General features: G+C 53.7%; 1 protein-coding gene across 1 annotated transcript; it reads left to right on the forward strand.

Annotated features, from left to right (window-relative positions):
- The first annotated feature begins 3,330 nt into the window (after nt 1-3,330).
- Nucleotides 3,331-14,574, forward strand: CD99L2 (CD99 molecule like 2). The gene is made up of 11 exons (XM_042876788.1): nt 3,331-3,469; nt 4,527-4,616; nt 5,442-5,489; nt 6,158-6,253; nt 6,375-6,455; nt 7,011-7,103; nt 8,476-8,538; nt 9,339-9,365; nt 9,442-9,561; nt 10,973-11,038; nt 11,392-14,574. Exons 1-11 carry the CDS (start codon nt 3,331-3,333, stop codon nt 11,454-11,456), a joined length of 888 nt encoding a protein of 295 aa, XP_042732722.1. The 3' UTR covers nt 11,457-14,574.
- The last annotated feature ends 632 nt before the right edge of the window (nt 14,575-15,206 follow it).

The following is a 15,206-nucleotide window of genomic DNA, read 5'->3' on the forward strand; positions in this document are numbered from 1 at the left end:
GCTCCGCGTGGACAAAGCAGCTCTCACGGCTGCCGGGGCTCCGCGGTCCCGACCCCCGCCTGGGGCTGGCGGCGGCCGCGGGGAGGGCGAGGGCGGCGGTGCGGGGCGGTGCCGTTCTGCGGGGCTCCGGCCCGGCACTGCGGGTTCACGCTTTCTCGGCTCCCGCCGTTCCGGGGCAGCGCCGGAATCCCAGCGCCCGGCTGCGGGATCGCGGACAGAGCTATGGGCTGAAAAGCAGCTGGACGGGTTCTGCTCTGCAGAGCTTTACCAGAGCCAGGGCTCTGCTGGCGCGGTGCTTTAGTGCAGAGATCCGTGGCTTTTCCAGAAAGCAGGGAGGCTTGAGCCGTTCAGGTTTGGCCAAGTGCTTGTCTAGGTGTTGCAGAACGCAGCTGAACAGGGGCTGGCCCGCACTGCTGGGCCTCTTCTAAGTCTCCTGTCCATAAGCCTGCATGGATAGCACTGACGTGCTGTCGTGGAAGGGTGGCACATCTGATCGCTGAGGTCACTGCACCCACAGAGAGCACGAGGTTATCCCTGGCAGACCCATCAGAAAGGACATGTACAGATAAGAAAAACCTGGAGAGAATCTGATTACAGGTGAGCAGTGGCTTGGCACATCAGTGGAGCTGCAGCACGGGCTGGCGGTGTTCTGCATCCCACCCTGCATCTCACACAGCCTTCAGTGCCCCCTCACGGCCCCAGAGCTGGTGATCATGGCTAAAGTGTTGCACCCACCTGTGGGGACAGTCGGGGTGGGAGCGTGGCACCGCGTGGCTCCGCTGTCGTGCAAAGCGTTTACGTTTGCAAACAGCATTGGTTATAAGACGTGGTTATGTTACTGAATTTATCATTGGTAGATATCAGTAGCATTGCGTTTAAGGAATAATTTTTACCTTGATGGTCTTTGGCAAAGTGGGAGAAGCTTTTGTTAGAAGTTATCTCTGATCTTGGAACAAATCTGTGTTAATTAAATGTGCTGTGCCCAGATATTTGTGAGCGGAGCTTTGGACGTAGTTGATTTCCGTACCCCTGTCTGCATTTTAGAGCTTTTCTTCTCTGAGCCCAGTGACAGCGTGCTCAGAAGTGGCCATCTAACTTTTGGTTAGTTTCTCTATACAAAATTGTCATTTTTTCCCTGGCATCTGTTGCCCGAGTGGACAGCAGCACTGAGCTGAAGGAACTGTCAGCAGTGCTCTGCTTGAAGACCAGTTTGTTTCTTCTTAGAAAAATATCTCCTGGAGGTTTGAGACTCCAGTGTTGTGGTTAGCTTGGGGAAACCAGGCCTTGGTCGTGCTCTTTGCTTCCACAGTTCAGGCTGAGAGAGGTGAGAGGCTCAGCGCTGCACTTCTTGTGGCTTAGTGAGCCTGTTTGCATACAGCTCAATCATTTCCTGCCCCATGAATAGCAAACCGCTCTGGTTACATAGGGTGGCCTCTGTGGCAGTAGGTGACTAAACCAGGTCCTCCACATTTCCTCATCTAGAGAAGTAGTTCATGTCAGGTTTAAACAACTGTATTCTGTTCCCTTTAAACCATGGAAGATGGAGCAGCAGCAGGACAGTGGGGATGCCGTGGAGGGAGGCAGATGGAATTAGGGGGCAGGAAGGCAGTGGGAGAGACTGGGTCTGGAATAACCCCTGCCATGTCCCCAGCACTGAGGCAGGGACATGTCTCACAGGTGCAAGAGCAGGCTCATTGCTCTCTACAGCTCCCTGGAAGGATAGTGTGATGAGGTAGGGGTTGGCCTCTGCTCCCAGTATCAGTGATAGGATGATTGGGAATGGCCTCAAGTTGTGCCAGGGGAGATTGATGTTGTACTGAGGGACGTGGTTTAGTGGGAAATACTGGTGGTAGATGGACAGTTGGACTGGACAACCTTGTAGGTCTTTTCTGACCTTGGTGATTCTGTGACTCTGTGATGCTGAAGGCTGTGCCCCTCTCTCTGTGTCCCATCTGCCAGCATCATCCAAATCAGTTTCCAGAAGCAATCCACTTCCCCCGGCACAACAAGGCAGGAGCAGTTCCATGTGAGGGACTGGCTTGTTCTCCACGTAATTCCCTGTTTACCTACTTTAACTACAGCACCTCCTCTTGGTCTCTATCTGATGAGAGCAGTCTCCCAGCAGGGAATCAGGTGTTGTTTAATCTCCTGCTTTGGTTTTATTCGGGCTCCTGCATCCCTGGCTTTGCCATCCCTTATTCTGTGTCAGACTAGGAATGAACAACTCTGGTGCCACAATTTGTCATCTGGTTGGTGAGCAGGCACCTCTGCCCCTGGGCAAACCTGGAGTCATTGCTGTGTGTATAAGCAGAAATCAGATCGGTGATCTGAGCACTGAGCACAGCCTGTGGTGACCCACTGTGCCAGGGGAAATGTGTGGGTAGCCCTGTGGTTTGTGCCCTGTGTGCAGAGGAAGAGGAACTCTCTGTGTTTCCTGAGTATCACTAGGAATGGCAAATGCCTGAGCTGGGTCCGTGCTTCCTGCAGGTGCTGGGGTGATGATTCCTGCTGCCCCTGCCCTGGGAGGCAGGTTTGGGAATGGGCAAAGCACAGCATGTGTCAGGAGCGCCACGCCACTGGCTTCAGAGCGATGAGCCTGGATCGGCACGGACAGCTTGCTGCCCACTCGCAGTGTGGTGATGGCAGGGAGCCCTGGGGCTGTCTGACCGTAAGCGTGGGCTGGGTGCTGCAGCTCCCATGGGGTCTGCAGGTCCCGCTGCCCCTATGGGTGCTGGTGGTGCTGCTGCTGGCAGGTGGGACGCGGCCTCTATCAGCCTCTCTGCAAAGAGAAAGTCTTCATTATGCAAATTCTCATCTTAAAGCTTTATTCATGTGCTTCCTGTCAGGCTTTCCTTTAATCTCAAGAGCAAGATTGCTTGGAATTACCATACTCTTGTTAATTGCATGAAAAAAAAAAAAAAATTACAGCAGAGGTTGTTTTTGCCTCAATCAGTAGTGATTCTGATTAGTACTTCTAGAAATCAGAATGCTTCCCTGGGTGCGGAGGCTCGGCCGCAGCAGGCGCGGGGCAGCAGGGCAGCAGGGCACATCTCCCCTCAGCCCCCTCCGTGGGCTCCCGGCTCCTCGGGCGGCCGCAGGGCCGGTGCTACACGGGGCGATGCTGAGCCGCGCTGGGAGCGGAGGGCGGCACGCTTCTTGTGGCGCAGCCGGTGCGCTGCGCGTGAGCTGCGGTGCTGTGCGCTGAGCTCTGCCAGGCTGCGAGTCTTAATTAGATCGTATGTAATCGTATGGGCGAAAAGGCTGACGAGCACAGCCGTGCGCTCGAGCTGCCTGCCGCAGAAACAATGAGGGAGGACACATGGGGGTGCGATGCTCTCTGCCCTCAGCCTGCAGCCGGCTGTGATGGAAGCACCCGTCCCAGCTCGGGACACCGCAGTGCCCGGCCCTGCCCGGCCCGGCAGCGCTGCCCTTTGGGAGCTGACGTTTCGGGTCGCCGCATGGAAGGAAAGTACGGCAAACAGGTCCTGTGCCCGCTTTCCCTGCCGGCCAGCAGCCGCGGGATGCCCGGGTGGGTCGTGACAACGACACAGAGCCCGCGCACGGGGCTGGGGCTGCGATGCACCGGGTGCGCCGCGTCCCGTGGGGAGGCTCACGGCAGCACGGGGACGCTCCTCGGGGCGGGCCTTGCCCTGCTGCCGCCTGGGGTTCCCTGGAGCACAGCTCGGCTCCCGGAGCTGCCGGGCCGCACGCAGGGCATCGCGTCGCAGCTCAGGCGCCGCTTTCCGTGAAAGTTTTTGGCCGACTCGCGGCTGGCAGCCTTCTGGTGGGCGCTGCCTCGCGGCTGCCATTGTCCTTGTCGGGAGGGCCGTAAATGTATTCATGAAGCGCGCCGGAGCTCAGGTGGCGGCAGCTAAATCCATTTAGTGATAGGAATGAGAGGAAAGCCATTTTAATGTTCTCTCGCAGCGCCGCAGCGCTTAGCGAACCCAAAGGATATTAATTACTCAGCATGCTCCGAGATGTAAAAGTATGAATTTATCAAGACAAATACATTCAGAACGAGGGTAAGTCAACAGTAATTAACGCGGTGCAGGAAGAGGAGGAGCGGCAGGGCAGGCCGGGCTGGGCGCTGGCGGAGCTGCGTGCCCCTCTCGGGGGCCATCGAGGCAGCGGCGTTCCCACATCGCGTCCCGCTGCCGTGGGGCTGCCTGGTGCAGCTCTGCCTGTTCACCGAGTTTGTTTGCTCCGCTCTGAAGTCTGCACAGTGCTCAGCAAACGCACAACTGCAGCTGTGGGTGAGTGGCAGCCAGAGAGATGAATTGGTGGGCGCCGCTTGACAAGTTTAAGCATGGCGTGTGTTTTTATACCGCATCCATTAGGGCAGACAAATGGAAAATCCGAAGCTGACTGCTCTGCAATCCAACAGTCACGGGTTTGGGGAAGGCTGATGTCTTCCTCGTCGCTGGTAATGGGTCACGTTTAGCAAAAAGCCCTCTAAAACCAAAGCAATTTGAGCACAGGCACCTGGCCAGGCTGCGTGTGGAGGTGACTGACGTCGTGTGCAGTGAGTAACTCCTGTGCTGCTTCTTTGTCCGCAGGTTGTGGGGACGACCCAGGGGAATTCAGCCTAGAAGATGCCCTCGGCCCCGTATGGCGTAAGTCAAATTCATTCACCCCTTACAAAATAAGGGAAAAATAAGAAGTAATAGGTGCAACGTGTCCACTCGGATTTCTCGGCAAGGTGGCAGAGGATGCAGTCTGGCCCCAGTCCCCTGGCAGAGCTGCCTGCGCCCACGGGAGCCGCCTGTGAGCCCCGTGCCTGCTGCTCTGTCCCAGGGCGCAGATCGCAGGGGCTTGGCAGCACATGGGTGCAGCAGAAGCACTCCAGCATTCAGATGGAAATTAATAGGAATGGAGCGGCCACAACTCTTGCTCATAATTTATTCATATACTTCATAAAGCTAACCACTGTTAATGGATAATGGTTTGCGGGGAAAATAAAAATTACAACAAAATAAATAAAACCACCTCCCGAAGCCAATGGCAGCTTGTTTTGCCCTGCGAGCAGTCAGGCCCTGAGCACTGGGGCGTCTGCAGAACTGCTCCAACAGATGGGGAGCTCCGGTATGCGGCACAGTGCTGGGAGCTGCTGTCAGTGCAGTGGCTGGTGGGCAGGGCCTAGCCAAGCATCAGCAGCTTGCTGCTGCTTCCTCTCTGCTCTGTCTCCTGGAGTTGTCCCCTGGAGGAGTTCTCTGCTTGGCATCTGCCCCAGCCAAGCTCTGGGCTGGACCTGCATGGGGCTCCCCTGGGCTCCCACTGTGTGCAGTTGCAGCTGTGTCACAGGGACAAAGGCAGGGCACAGAGCTCTGGCTGTGATGCTGGTGGACTCATCCACCAACTCCTAGCCTTGTGTTCTCGGGGCAGAGGTAGTGTTTCTTGTGATGCCCATGGCTAACATGTTACTCCTCTTTCTATCACAGCCACACCTAAGAGACCCAGTAAGCCAGCCGGTGGGACAGGAGGGAGAGGTGAGATGTTCTTGGCACGTGTTGTTTCAGCGAGTGTCGGCTGTGTGCTGTTGGCAGCAGCTTGGGTGCCAGAATCTTGGTTGGCAGTGAACCAACCACCTTTTGGTTGGCAATAGGCTGTGCTGCAGTGGCTGCTTGTGCTGTCTGAGCTTCCCCTGCCTGCACTGCTTGATGGTGCCTTCTCCACCATCACGGCACAGCCACTGTGTCCCTTGTGTCTTCTCTCTCCATTGGCAGCGCTGCACACCTGTGCCTACGTAAATGCACTATTGAAGTTTCTGTCTCTTTTGAAGGCAGCCAACATGAGAACATTTATGGCCACAGCTGAGTTCTGCATGCTTTACGGTATTGTAATGGATTTGACACAGGTCACGGCCGAGCTGCACCGGCTGGCTTTGATCCTGGGGAAGAGCTCCAGGATGTCCCCGGCTTTCACCAAACAGTGCCAGGCATTTTCCCATCCAGGGAAAACCACCTCCGATGGTGGTGGTTGGATCCCTGGCTGCCCGGATCCCTGGCTGCCCGGATCCAAGCTCTGGCCGCACTGGAGGATGCTCATGCCCGGCCCTGGCCACGTATCCCTGCTCACACGCCGAGCAGCGCCATGTCCCGGGGGCTGCCCACACAGAGCCCCAGCACTCAGGCTCACCCGTCTGCTCTCTCTACAGACTTTGACCTAGCTGATTACTTCGACAACCCAGTGGAGCCCACCAACAAGCCTGCCAGGCCCACTGCCAGGCCCTTCCCACGGCCGGGGAAGCCAGGTGCGTCTCCTGGCCCGTGGCTGCTCTGTGGGAGCTGGGGCTGCGTACAGCCGGGTCCTTGTTGGGTGCACCTTTGGGAGGGTAACAGCATTTTGTTCTCTCCCCTCCGTGGCACTTTCAGACAATGGCTTTTGGGATGTCATCCGCACCACCACCACCAAGCGGCCAAAAACAACGCAGACCCCCCGCAAACAGAACCCAGGTGAGTGCAGCTGCCCAGCCACGCTGTGTCCAGCCCCACTTTGTTCAGGTGAGAGCTGCAGAGGCCTCAGAGTAACCGTGCCATGCAGGAGCACAGACATACCTGTGGTGGTGGGCGGTGCTTTGTCAAAAAAGTGCTCCCGGGTTCAGCATCAATTTCAGGTGAGATGAAACTTATTTATGAGATAGCAAGCAGGTTGAGATGGTCAGGCTGGCTCCGTTCCACATTTTTGGCTGCTTTTTAGCAAAAGCAGTCTGAAGCTGTTCTGTTTGAGCTGAGCTCCTGACCTACTGCACTCCTGAGGGTGCCAGCTGCGTTCTGCAGAGACAGACACCTGCTGCAGGGCAGGGCAGTGCGGGACAGCCTGACTGCCAGTGGGCCCGTCCTGCTGCCTGCTCTCCCATCCGATCTGTCTGTTGTCAAGCACATGAGCCACTACACAGGGCGATTCCTGCATCTGCTGCAGCAGCAGCACTGGACAGGAGCGTTTCCTGGACTGATTACTTGTCAGCGTCAAGGAGGTTGCTAGAGCTGCTAACCCATCTTGTTTTACAGGGAAGAATCCTTTGGATCTGGACTTGGCTGATGCCCTTGGAGATAGGGACGATGCGAGGGATGGCAGGCAGCCAGCTGTGAGGCCGGAGGAAGGTACATGGGTTTCCCTCTCCCTGCTGTTCTCACCACTGTGTGTTTCTGGGCCCTGTGGGAGCCCCCCAGCACTGGAGGCTCACTGCGGGGCACCCCCTCCATTAAACGGTAGATCGCTGCCAGAAGCTGGGGGTGAGCAGAAGCGGATCATGCCTTGTCTGGGGCTGAGGGGGTTCTATTGCATTCCCCTCGTCCCCGTGCCCAACGGCTGTTTTACTGAGTGCTGTTGGGGTTTGCAGTCATAGCCAAGATGTGAACCCAGGGCAGGCTCGGTCCTGGCACAGCACGTGCTGAGGGCCAGGGACTTTTTTCCATCTCTGAAATGCTCCAGTGAATGCGTCATTTGTCTGCAAGGATTGCTCCCTTGAGCACTGCTGCTAGAAAACAGACTTTGCACGGGTAGTTTATGGATGTCGAGATGGCTGTATGCCCTCCTCACACGTGTAATTATTATCCAGGTACTTTATTAGGCTGTACTAACTAGGTGACTTGTCTGCACTTTTGGGATCTACACTCCGACTGCAAGGCAGGAGGTGTTGGGTGCTGGAATGCAGCACCGTGGCCAGCTGGCTCTGTGGCACATGGCCGCGCAGTGCCCCCGCATCGCAGAGGGTTTCATCTCTGCAGGTTCTGTTCTTGCTTTTGTTTTGTTTCTTTGAAGTTTACACTCATTACTAAGCCCATAAACCACTTTTTTTTTTTTTTTTTTTCTGGTGAGCTGGTGTGTGTCTCCCAGGCTGGAAGGGCAAAAGTTCAATGGCTCCATTAATGCCACTGCCAGCTCCCGCTCCATGATCCTCTTTTCTTTCAGGCAAGATGTAGTCAGTTATTACCTCTTTTATGAGCTTAAAAGAAGGTAATTTGGGGTTGAAGATTCTGCTAACTCTGTCATTGTGAGGGAGGGTATCTGCCCATTGACCCTGATCTGTTCTTGCTCATGGAGCAGCTGGAGCCACTGGTGGGAACATGCTGGGCCATGGTGCAGCTGCTCCTGCTGCACAAAATGCCCAGCAGAACCCCTCAGAACATCCACAGGGTTTGTAGGGGACACCGAGGGGAACACGGCAGCCTCAGCCTTCCTGTGGGCAGTACTGCTGGCAGCTGCTCTGCCAGCCACATGGTGCTTGGGAGGGTTCAGAACCCCCACAGCCCCATTCCCAGCCCCCCACGCTCCCTGGAAGCACCCACAGATGCTGTAACAGGGACAGAAACCAGGCTCTCTGGCCCCTTGCACCCTGAGCAGACCTGCACTCTTTTTCACTTCCGTTTCCACTCGTTGCTTTCTGGTGGCTGCAGCACTCACCCCTTGGAGGGCAGCAGTAGGGATGATTTCCTTTTGCTCTCCAATCACAGTTTGTTGTTATTTTTCAAGGACTTTCGGACAGTGACCTGGAAGGCATTGTGGATGATGGCTACAGCCCTGACAAGAAGAAAGGTAGGGAGGGCCCACGGGCGGGTTGGTGCTGCCAGCATGGGGCAGAGATGGCCATGCTGCAGGGACCCTTGAGGGCATCTCCGCATGGCAGGGAGACCCCACAGTGGGTCTGAGGGGATTGGCAGGGACGCTTGCTATCCTGGTAGCAGTGGTTGGCACTGGTGGCCCTGGGCCAGCCAGCCCACGCTACAGCTACCAGCAGATGCCAGGTTGTCCCTCAGCACCTGGCAGGAGTACGGCTGTGGGGTTGGAATGGTGCTTCTTGGCCCTCATCCCTGCTGTGCTGACCCCGTGGGGCTGTCACCCCGCTCCTCATGGACATTGTCCCTCCTCTCAGGATGCGGCCGCTGGTTTCAGGAACAGGAAACAAGCTGCGCTTGGCTCAGCCTGCACAGAGAGCCATGGTATTAAATATTAAAGGCAGTTGAGTTAGAAATGGCGAACACCACCAGCCGGGTCGACATTTAATGAATCACCGTGCCAAGGACAAACCGCACTGAAGGCATTAATACAGTGCTGACCTGCTTCTGTAATGCGGGATTTAAGCAGCTAGCTCAGAGCTGCAGCTTCCAGCAGCAGCCATTTCTCCCAGCTCCAGCTGTGTGCAGTTGTCCCAGCGTCACATGCAGCTGCTCCGGTGTCACATATAGACACCCCCATGTCACGTACAGGTATGCCAGCTCGCAGCTCAGGCAGCTGCCCCCTCTGATGGCACAAGGATGCCACACTGCGATGAGGAGCTCAGTGCGGGGTGGGGGTTGTGTGAGGGCCGGGCTGCTGACGGGTCTTTTCTCTTGCAGGATCTGGAGGCAACACCGACAGCCAAGGTAGGGCCATGGGGGCTGCGGGGGGAGCGGGGCCTGGGAACCTCCCCACCACTCAGCGCCTTTCTGTGCCCTGCAGACAACCGGGTGGAAACGGGCACCATCGCCGGCATTGCCAGTGCCCTGGCCATGGCACTTGTGGGGGCTGTCTCCAGCTACATCTCCTACCAGCAGAAGAAGTTCTGCTTCAGCATCCAGCGTAAGGAGCCCCGGGTGGGGGTGGGAGGGCTGCCGGGTGGAGGATTGCAGAGTGGGACTTGGTGTGTGGGGACAGCCCTCCAAGTGAAGGCAAACCGTGCATTGTCTGCCAAAGGGACTGAGAACGCATTGGCAGCGTTGATTGTGGCATCCCACCCGGCTGCCCTCGATTCCAGTTTGTACTGAAGTTCTAGCATACCTGGCATGGCAGCACTCAGCAGCAGCTTTCAGACCACAACTGTCTGCTGTCAGCCTCCAGCCTCCATCAGACTGCTCTGGCCATATGGGACTGGTGAAGGGTGAAGGAGTTATGCTTGGCTTTCCAGTTGATGAATCGATTGAGGCATGGGAACTAAGGAGTGTTGGTGGGTGTGATGTTGCTGCAGTTGCAGTGCTGTGGTGATCAGCACCTGCTCTTCTGCTCTGGGCCAGCCCCCAACAGAAGTGTTCCCTGAGAGCCCTGGTGAGGTAACAGCTGTTTCGTACCCTCTCTGCGCCTGGCCTTTGGGAAGGGTCAGTGGGGAGGGCTGTGCACAGCACTGTGGAGGGCTTACAGGGGCACGTAGCCCTGCTGTGGGTAAGGGTGGGTGCAGCCAAAGGGCAGAGGTGCAGGCAGCTGGGAAAGGCTGCCTTCAAAGAAATCCCATGAATTCTCGTGAGAACCTCATGTGCTCTGGGGAAGGGTGTCTGGGGGCTGGAAATTTGGGTGGGAATCATGTTATTTTCCCAGTTGTGTCTCAACAAACAGGAGTGTTTTGGTAAATTAGATCAGCGGGGAGAGTCAAATGAATGTGATGGAATGAAACTCCCTTGTATATTCCCTCCACTTAAATGATATTTTGGTAAGAATAAATAATTTTAAAAAAAGAGAGTAAAGGCTTTGATGAGGGGAAAGCTGAGATGCACAAAGTCCCAGAAAGGCAGCAGGAAATTAAAGTTAATTATAAAGGAGGATTAATTTAAGCCATCAGACACGGCATGCTGGGCTAATGTCAGGCCTTAGACTCCTTGCAATGCATGACAGCAATCTGCAAGCCGTCAGCCACTGCAGAAATGGCTTTTCTCTGAAGAAGCAGAATGGCACTGGGTGTTATCCCAGCAGCATGCGTGCCTGGGGACAGCAGTGGGCCCACTGTGTGCCCTTGCCTCACGGCCATGCCCTCCTTCCTGGGGCTGATGCAGGAGAGTTGGCTGGAGCTCGCCCATCTGAGCCAACCTCTGGTGGCTTGAGAACGCAGCACAGCTTTCTCAGCACCAGTCATGGTTTACCAATGTTTCTATGCTGCTGTTAATGCAGAGGAGTTTGCAAAATTGCAGTCTTAGCTTTCAAAACAGACAGGCTTTAAGGCATCAAAGCAAACAATTTCTGCTTTCTAACCTCCCATCTCACTCTCTTTATTGTTGCTTCTCAGAGGGACTTAATGCCGAATACGTGAAAGGGGAGAACATGGAAGCTGTCGTAAGCGAGGAGCCCCAAGGTGAGGCCTGGCCACAAGGGCCATGGGGAGCTCTGGGAGCCGCCTGGTGGCTCTGGGAAGGCTCCACTCGGGTTGTGCTGCAGCTTTTTGTGTAACAGCCACCGTGATGCTTTTCCTGCTTTATTACACACCAAGGGTGAGACACCAAGGCTCTCATCCTGCAAATGGCAGCAGTCGATGCTGAGCTCTGATGTTTTTAGCCACCAGAAGTGTGCTCCTTCCTTCAGCCGCAGATAAGGGAGGCTGCTGTAAAGGCTGAGGTTGGGTACAGCCGGGCGGCGTTTGGCACCTGTTGCTCGCACTCATGTTCAGCTGTGTGCTGTCGCACTAACGGCTTTGATTTTCCTCCCCAGTTAAGTACTCAGTGCTGGAAACGCAGTCTGCAGAGCCGCCGAAACACGATGGTGCAAAGGCGTGAGGGCACGGCCCCCAGCCGCTCTGCTGGGAGGAACCCGCGGCAGCAAACACCGAGATCTCGCCTGCCTGTAATTTAGCTATTTATTTCATTTGAATCCAAAGCTGTTTGATGTGTCCTTAGGCTTGAACTGGCTTCTTACTGCTCTAGGCTTTAGGGTTGGGATGGCAGTATGTGTTTATTTTTTGTAATATGTTTACATGGAAGGAATACTGCAGGTTTGACTGCAAGTCGTATTCAAACCAGCAGCAGGTGCTTCAGCAGCAATCGCTGTGGGTAAAGGACGAGGTCTTTTGCAAGGACTGCTTACAGGTGTGAGGACAGCAAAGTGCCTGTTATTTGCAACCCAAAGCAAACCAGCCACCTCCCTCGTCAGTCTCCTGTGCCACAGTGCTGCTGCCAAGGCCTGCCCTCGCCGCCTTGGTGCTGCTTCCTCCTCCCCAGCCCTCTCGTACTGATGCCAAGATGTGGGGACAGGCACTTCAGGATGCGTTTTCCCAAAGCAATGGGAAGCGAAGTGGCTGCCTAGCGCAGAAGGAACTCCCAGTTTAGATGTAGCCCTGAAATACTTGCATTTTTAAAAATGTTTTGCAAATCCCAGATTGTGCAAATGTACGTGGACTACCAAAGCACTTCCTTTGATTCAGAGCTGTCAGGCAGACGTGACTGCCACAAGGCCTTGCCATGATCCAGGAGGTCCCTCTGGCTCCAGCCATTCTATGACCTTGTATCCCACAGCAACCTTCGAAAGGAAACGGCCCAGCCACGTTTTAAGTACTTTGTAACAGCTACGCAGTTCTTTGTGCTCTTCTCAACACTTGCAGTTTTAAAGCCTTACTCTAGCTCTAGCAGAACAACTGCAGCATTTTGTAAGGGAGACGAGTTCTAACCATACGTGGTGCCTCGTGTATCCAGAGCACTAATAGCAGTATTGTAGACTAACTGTCACTACTTCATTGTACAAAAGTGAGTGGGTTAGAAAAAATAGTTCTCAGCTGTTCTGAGACTGTAAGTCTCTGCTCCTGTGTAATGAGCAATAGCAAGAGAGAGAATGGCCTCATGCTGTGGCAGGGGAGGGTGAGGTTGGATGTTAGGAAATACTTCTCTGAGAGAGTGCTCAGGTGCTGGGCGGGCTGCCCAGGGAGTGGTGGTCACCATCCCTGGCCGTGTTCAAGAAACGCGTGGATGCTGTACTGAGGGACACGGTTTAGTGGTGGTAGGTGGATGGTTGGACTGGGTGATCCTAGAGGTTTTCCAACCTTGGTGATTCTGCGATTCCGTGATTCTAAGACAGATGCAGAACACACTCCCTGCATTTGTGTACTCAAAGTGTCAGATAGTTTGGGGAAATGATGGTTGGAGAATTCTGCTGGGCACAGGCAGGAGCTCTGATGCTAGGAAAGCCATGTTCCCAGGCTCAGGCTGTGCTTCTCCCTATCCCACACCATCACCTGGCTTTCCTCTCTTAGCTGAATGGGTTTGAAAGCTGGAGCATGAAAAATGCTTTTACAAAATGATTGTACAGGAGGTGTCACAACACTGTATTGATGAGCACTAGGAGTCATTTTAGATTAGATCAGGCAAATATAACCCCATTTCTCTTAGCTGCAGACTGTCTGCATGTTTCCACGACTCTCTGCACACCCAGTGGATGGGACAGGGGGTGCTTAGGATTGCTTACAGGCCGTAACCTTTAGGAAGTGGTTACAGCAGGACACAGAAGAAACACACACGTAACTCAAAAGTACTTCCTCAGTTTAACTGAGGAAAAACAGCCCTTTCAGAACCCAGAAGCAGACAGCACTTAAAAATGCTTCTTTCCCTCAGGCCTTTCATACGACTTCAGTGAAAACGTACACCTTAACGTAACTTCAAGGTTTGGGGTAGGTGGAAAAATGTAAACACGCAGTGAAAGGGATGACATTGTCAGAAGTTTACAGTAAGAGAATTAAAAATCTCTCTCTGGGACTTAGGATGGGAAAATACTGACAATACTGCAGATAAGAAAATCTCGTCCCCAAAGCCGTGATGTGCTGAGTGCCAGCTGAGGCTCCCCTGGCTTCATGCAGTCTGCTTCCTCCTCTGTCTGCCTGGCAGATGGGTGGGAGATGGGGGGAGCTCAGACCTCACCCCTTACTTCAGGCATTACAGCGATGTAACACCCAGCTGTATTTTCCTGGCAGTGAAGGAAGTGCTGAAAGAAGGGACGCAGCGCTCGCCTCTGTAGCCATCTTCATTTCACTGGTACCCATTCACTTTAATTCTGTGAACGTGGCATTTGTAAAATTCTTGCACTTTAATTCTGTGAGCATGGCATGAACTTTCTTGTCCTGTACTTAAAGAGGCAGTGAAACAAGTGGAATACCAGGATATTATTTTTTTCCCCAAGTCCCAAAGCGTACACAGAGCTGACCTGAGAGCTCATGGGAGGTTTGCTGTGGGCTCTTTGCTCATGACATCTCACATCTCCAGCTTTGCTAAAGCTCTTTCTCACAGCATGGTTCAGAAAAGCTTTCACAATTACATAGAAAGCAGAACTGAAGGGACTTAACCAGCTCTTATCCCACTGTTTACCAATTGCTTGCATTTTCCTTTGGCTGTACCATAGCAGGTTCTTCATTTTAGAATACTGTGCCATTGACTCCTTCAGTTCAGAATACCCTGTTGTGAGTTTCAGATTCTTTTTGGTGCTTTAATAAACTCAGTCATTTTCTCGCAGCCTCATTAAGGAATCCCAGCAAGTGCTGCTCTGCCCTTGTTCATTACTCATTTGTTGTAGCAGCGGAATTTCTCCACTGTACCATTTCAGATCCTGAAAAAGCAAAACGATGAGACAGGGTCAGGCCTTCACATTTGGTTCTGTAGTAAAAGTGAACAAATGAAGTTCAGAAACAAAATTCTTGTGAAAGTAGAGAGTTATACCTTGTGAGTGAAATCCTTATCCAAAAGCAAAGCGTATTGCTGACTGCTGCAGAAGCAGTGTATAGCAAATGAAGGCTGAATGTTCTGCTGTGAAAAGACTAATTCTGCCAGCACTGATGTATGCATGTAAGGGTCAGCGGGGGGAAAAGATCAGAATCTGACTTTTGGAAAACATTAAAACAAACTGTCTACTAAGGCATTTTGGACATTGTTTTCTGTGTTGGAAGTCAACTGCAAATGGCACACCATAGCTTTCTATACATAACCTCTTCTACAACGACACTGGAGACTTCAGTAAGAAAACAGTGGAAGGAACACCCCTCCCAACGCATCCCAAAATGTCTTTGTGGGGAAACACGCATCATTAAGGGACCGCAATGCGATGGCAAAAGTTAAAGGACGTAAGCACACACACGTGGTCATCCCTCTCCTCCTCAGGCCCCTGAGCTCAGGCACTGCAGTGCTCTGCTGACTGCACTCACTGCTGTCAGCCTGTTGCACCACTGCAGGTTTACATTTTCACAACCAGTGAACGGATCTCCCATGTAATGTAAACAAAGGTTCTGTGTAACAATTGCTTAGCCTGACAGGTTTCAAACTACCTCCTTCTCCCAACTCCTGGTAGAAATAAAATCCCTTCTTCCCAACTGCACATGGTTGGCCTGGCAGTCAAGAGCTGCCTGAGGTAGGATATCCAGATGGGATCTCTCAGCACACGAGCAGCACTCCTTTTTGCATCTTCTGCTATGAGGTATCCTCACCTGGGCAATATTCTGAATCGCCCGCTTTACCCTGTCCTCAAACCACCCAACTGCGAGCTGCTGATGGCTT

Source organism: Lagopus leucura, unplaced genomic scaffold, assembly GCF_019238085.1.
Source record: "Lagopus leucura isolate 7727_CA_CO unplaced genomic scaffold, USGS_WTPT01 Super-Scaffold_100016, whole genome shotgun sequence".
NCBI classification, from domain to species: domain Eukaryota; kingdom Metazoa; phylum Chordata; class Aves; order Galliformes; family Phasianidae; genus Lagopus; species Lagopus leucura.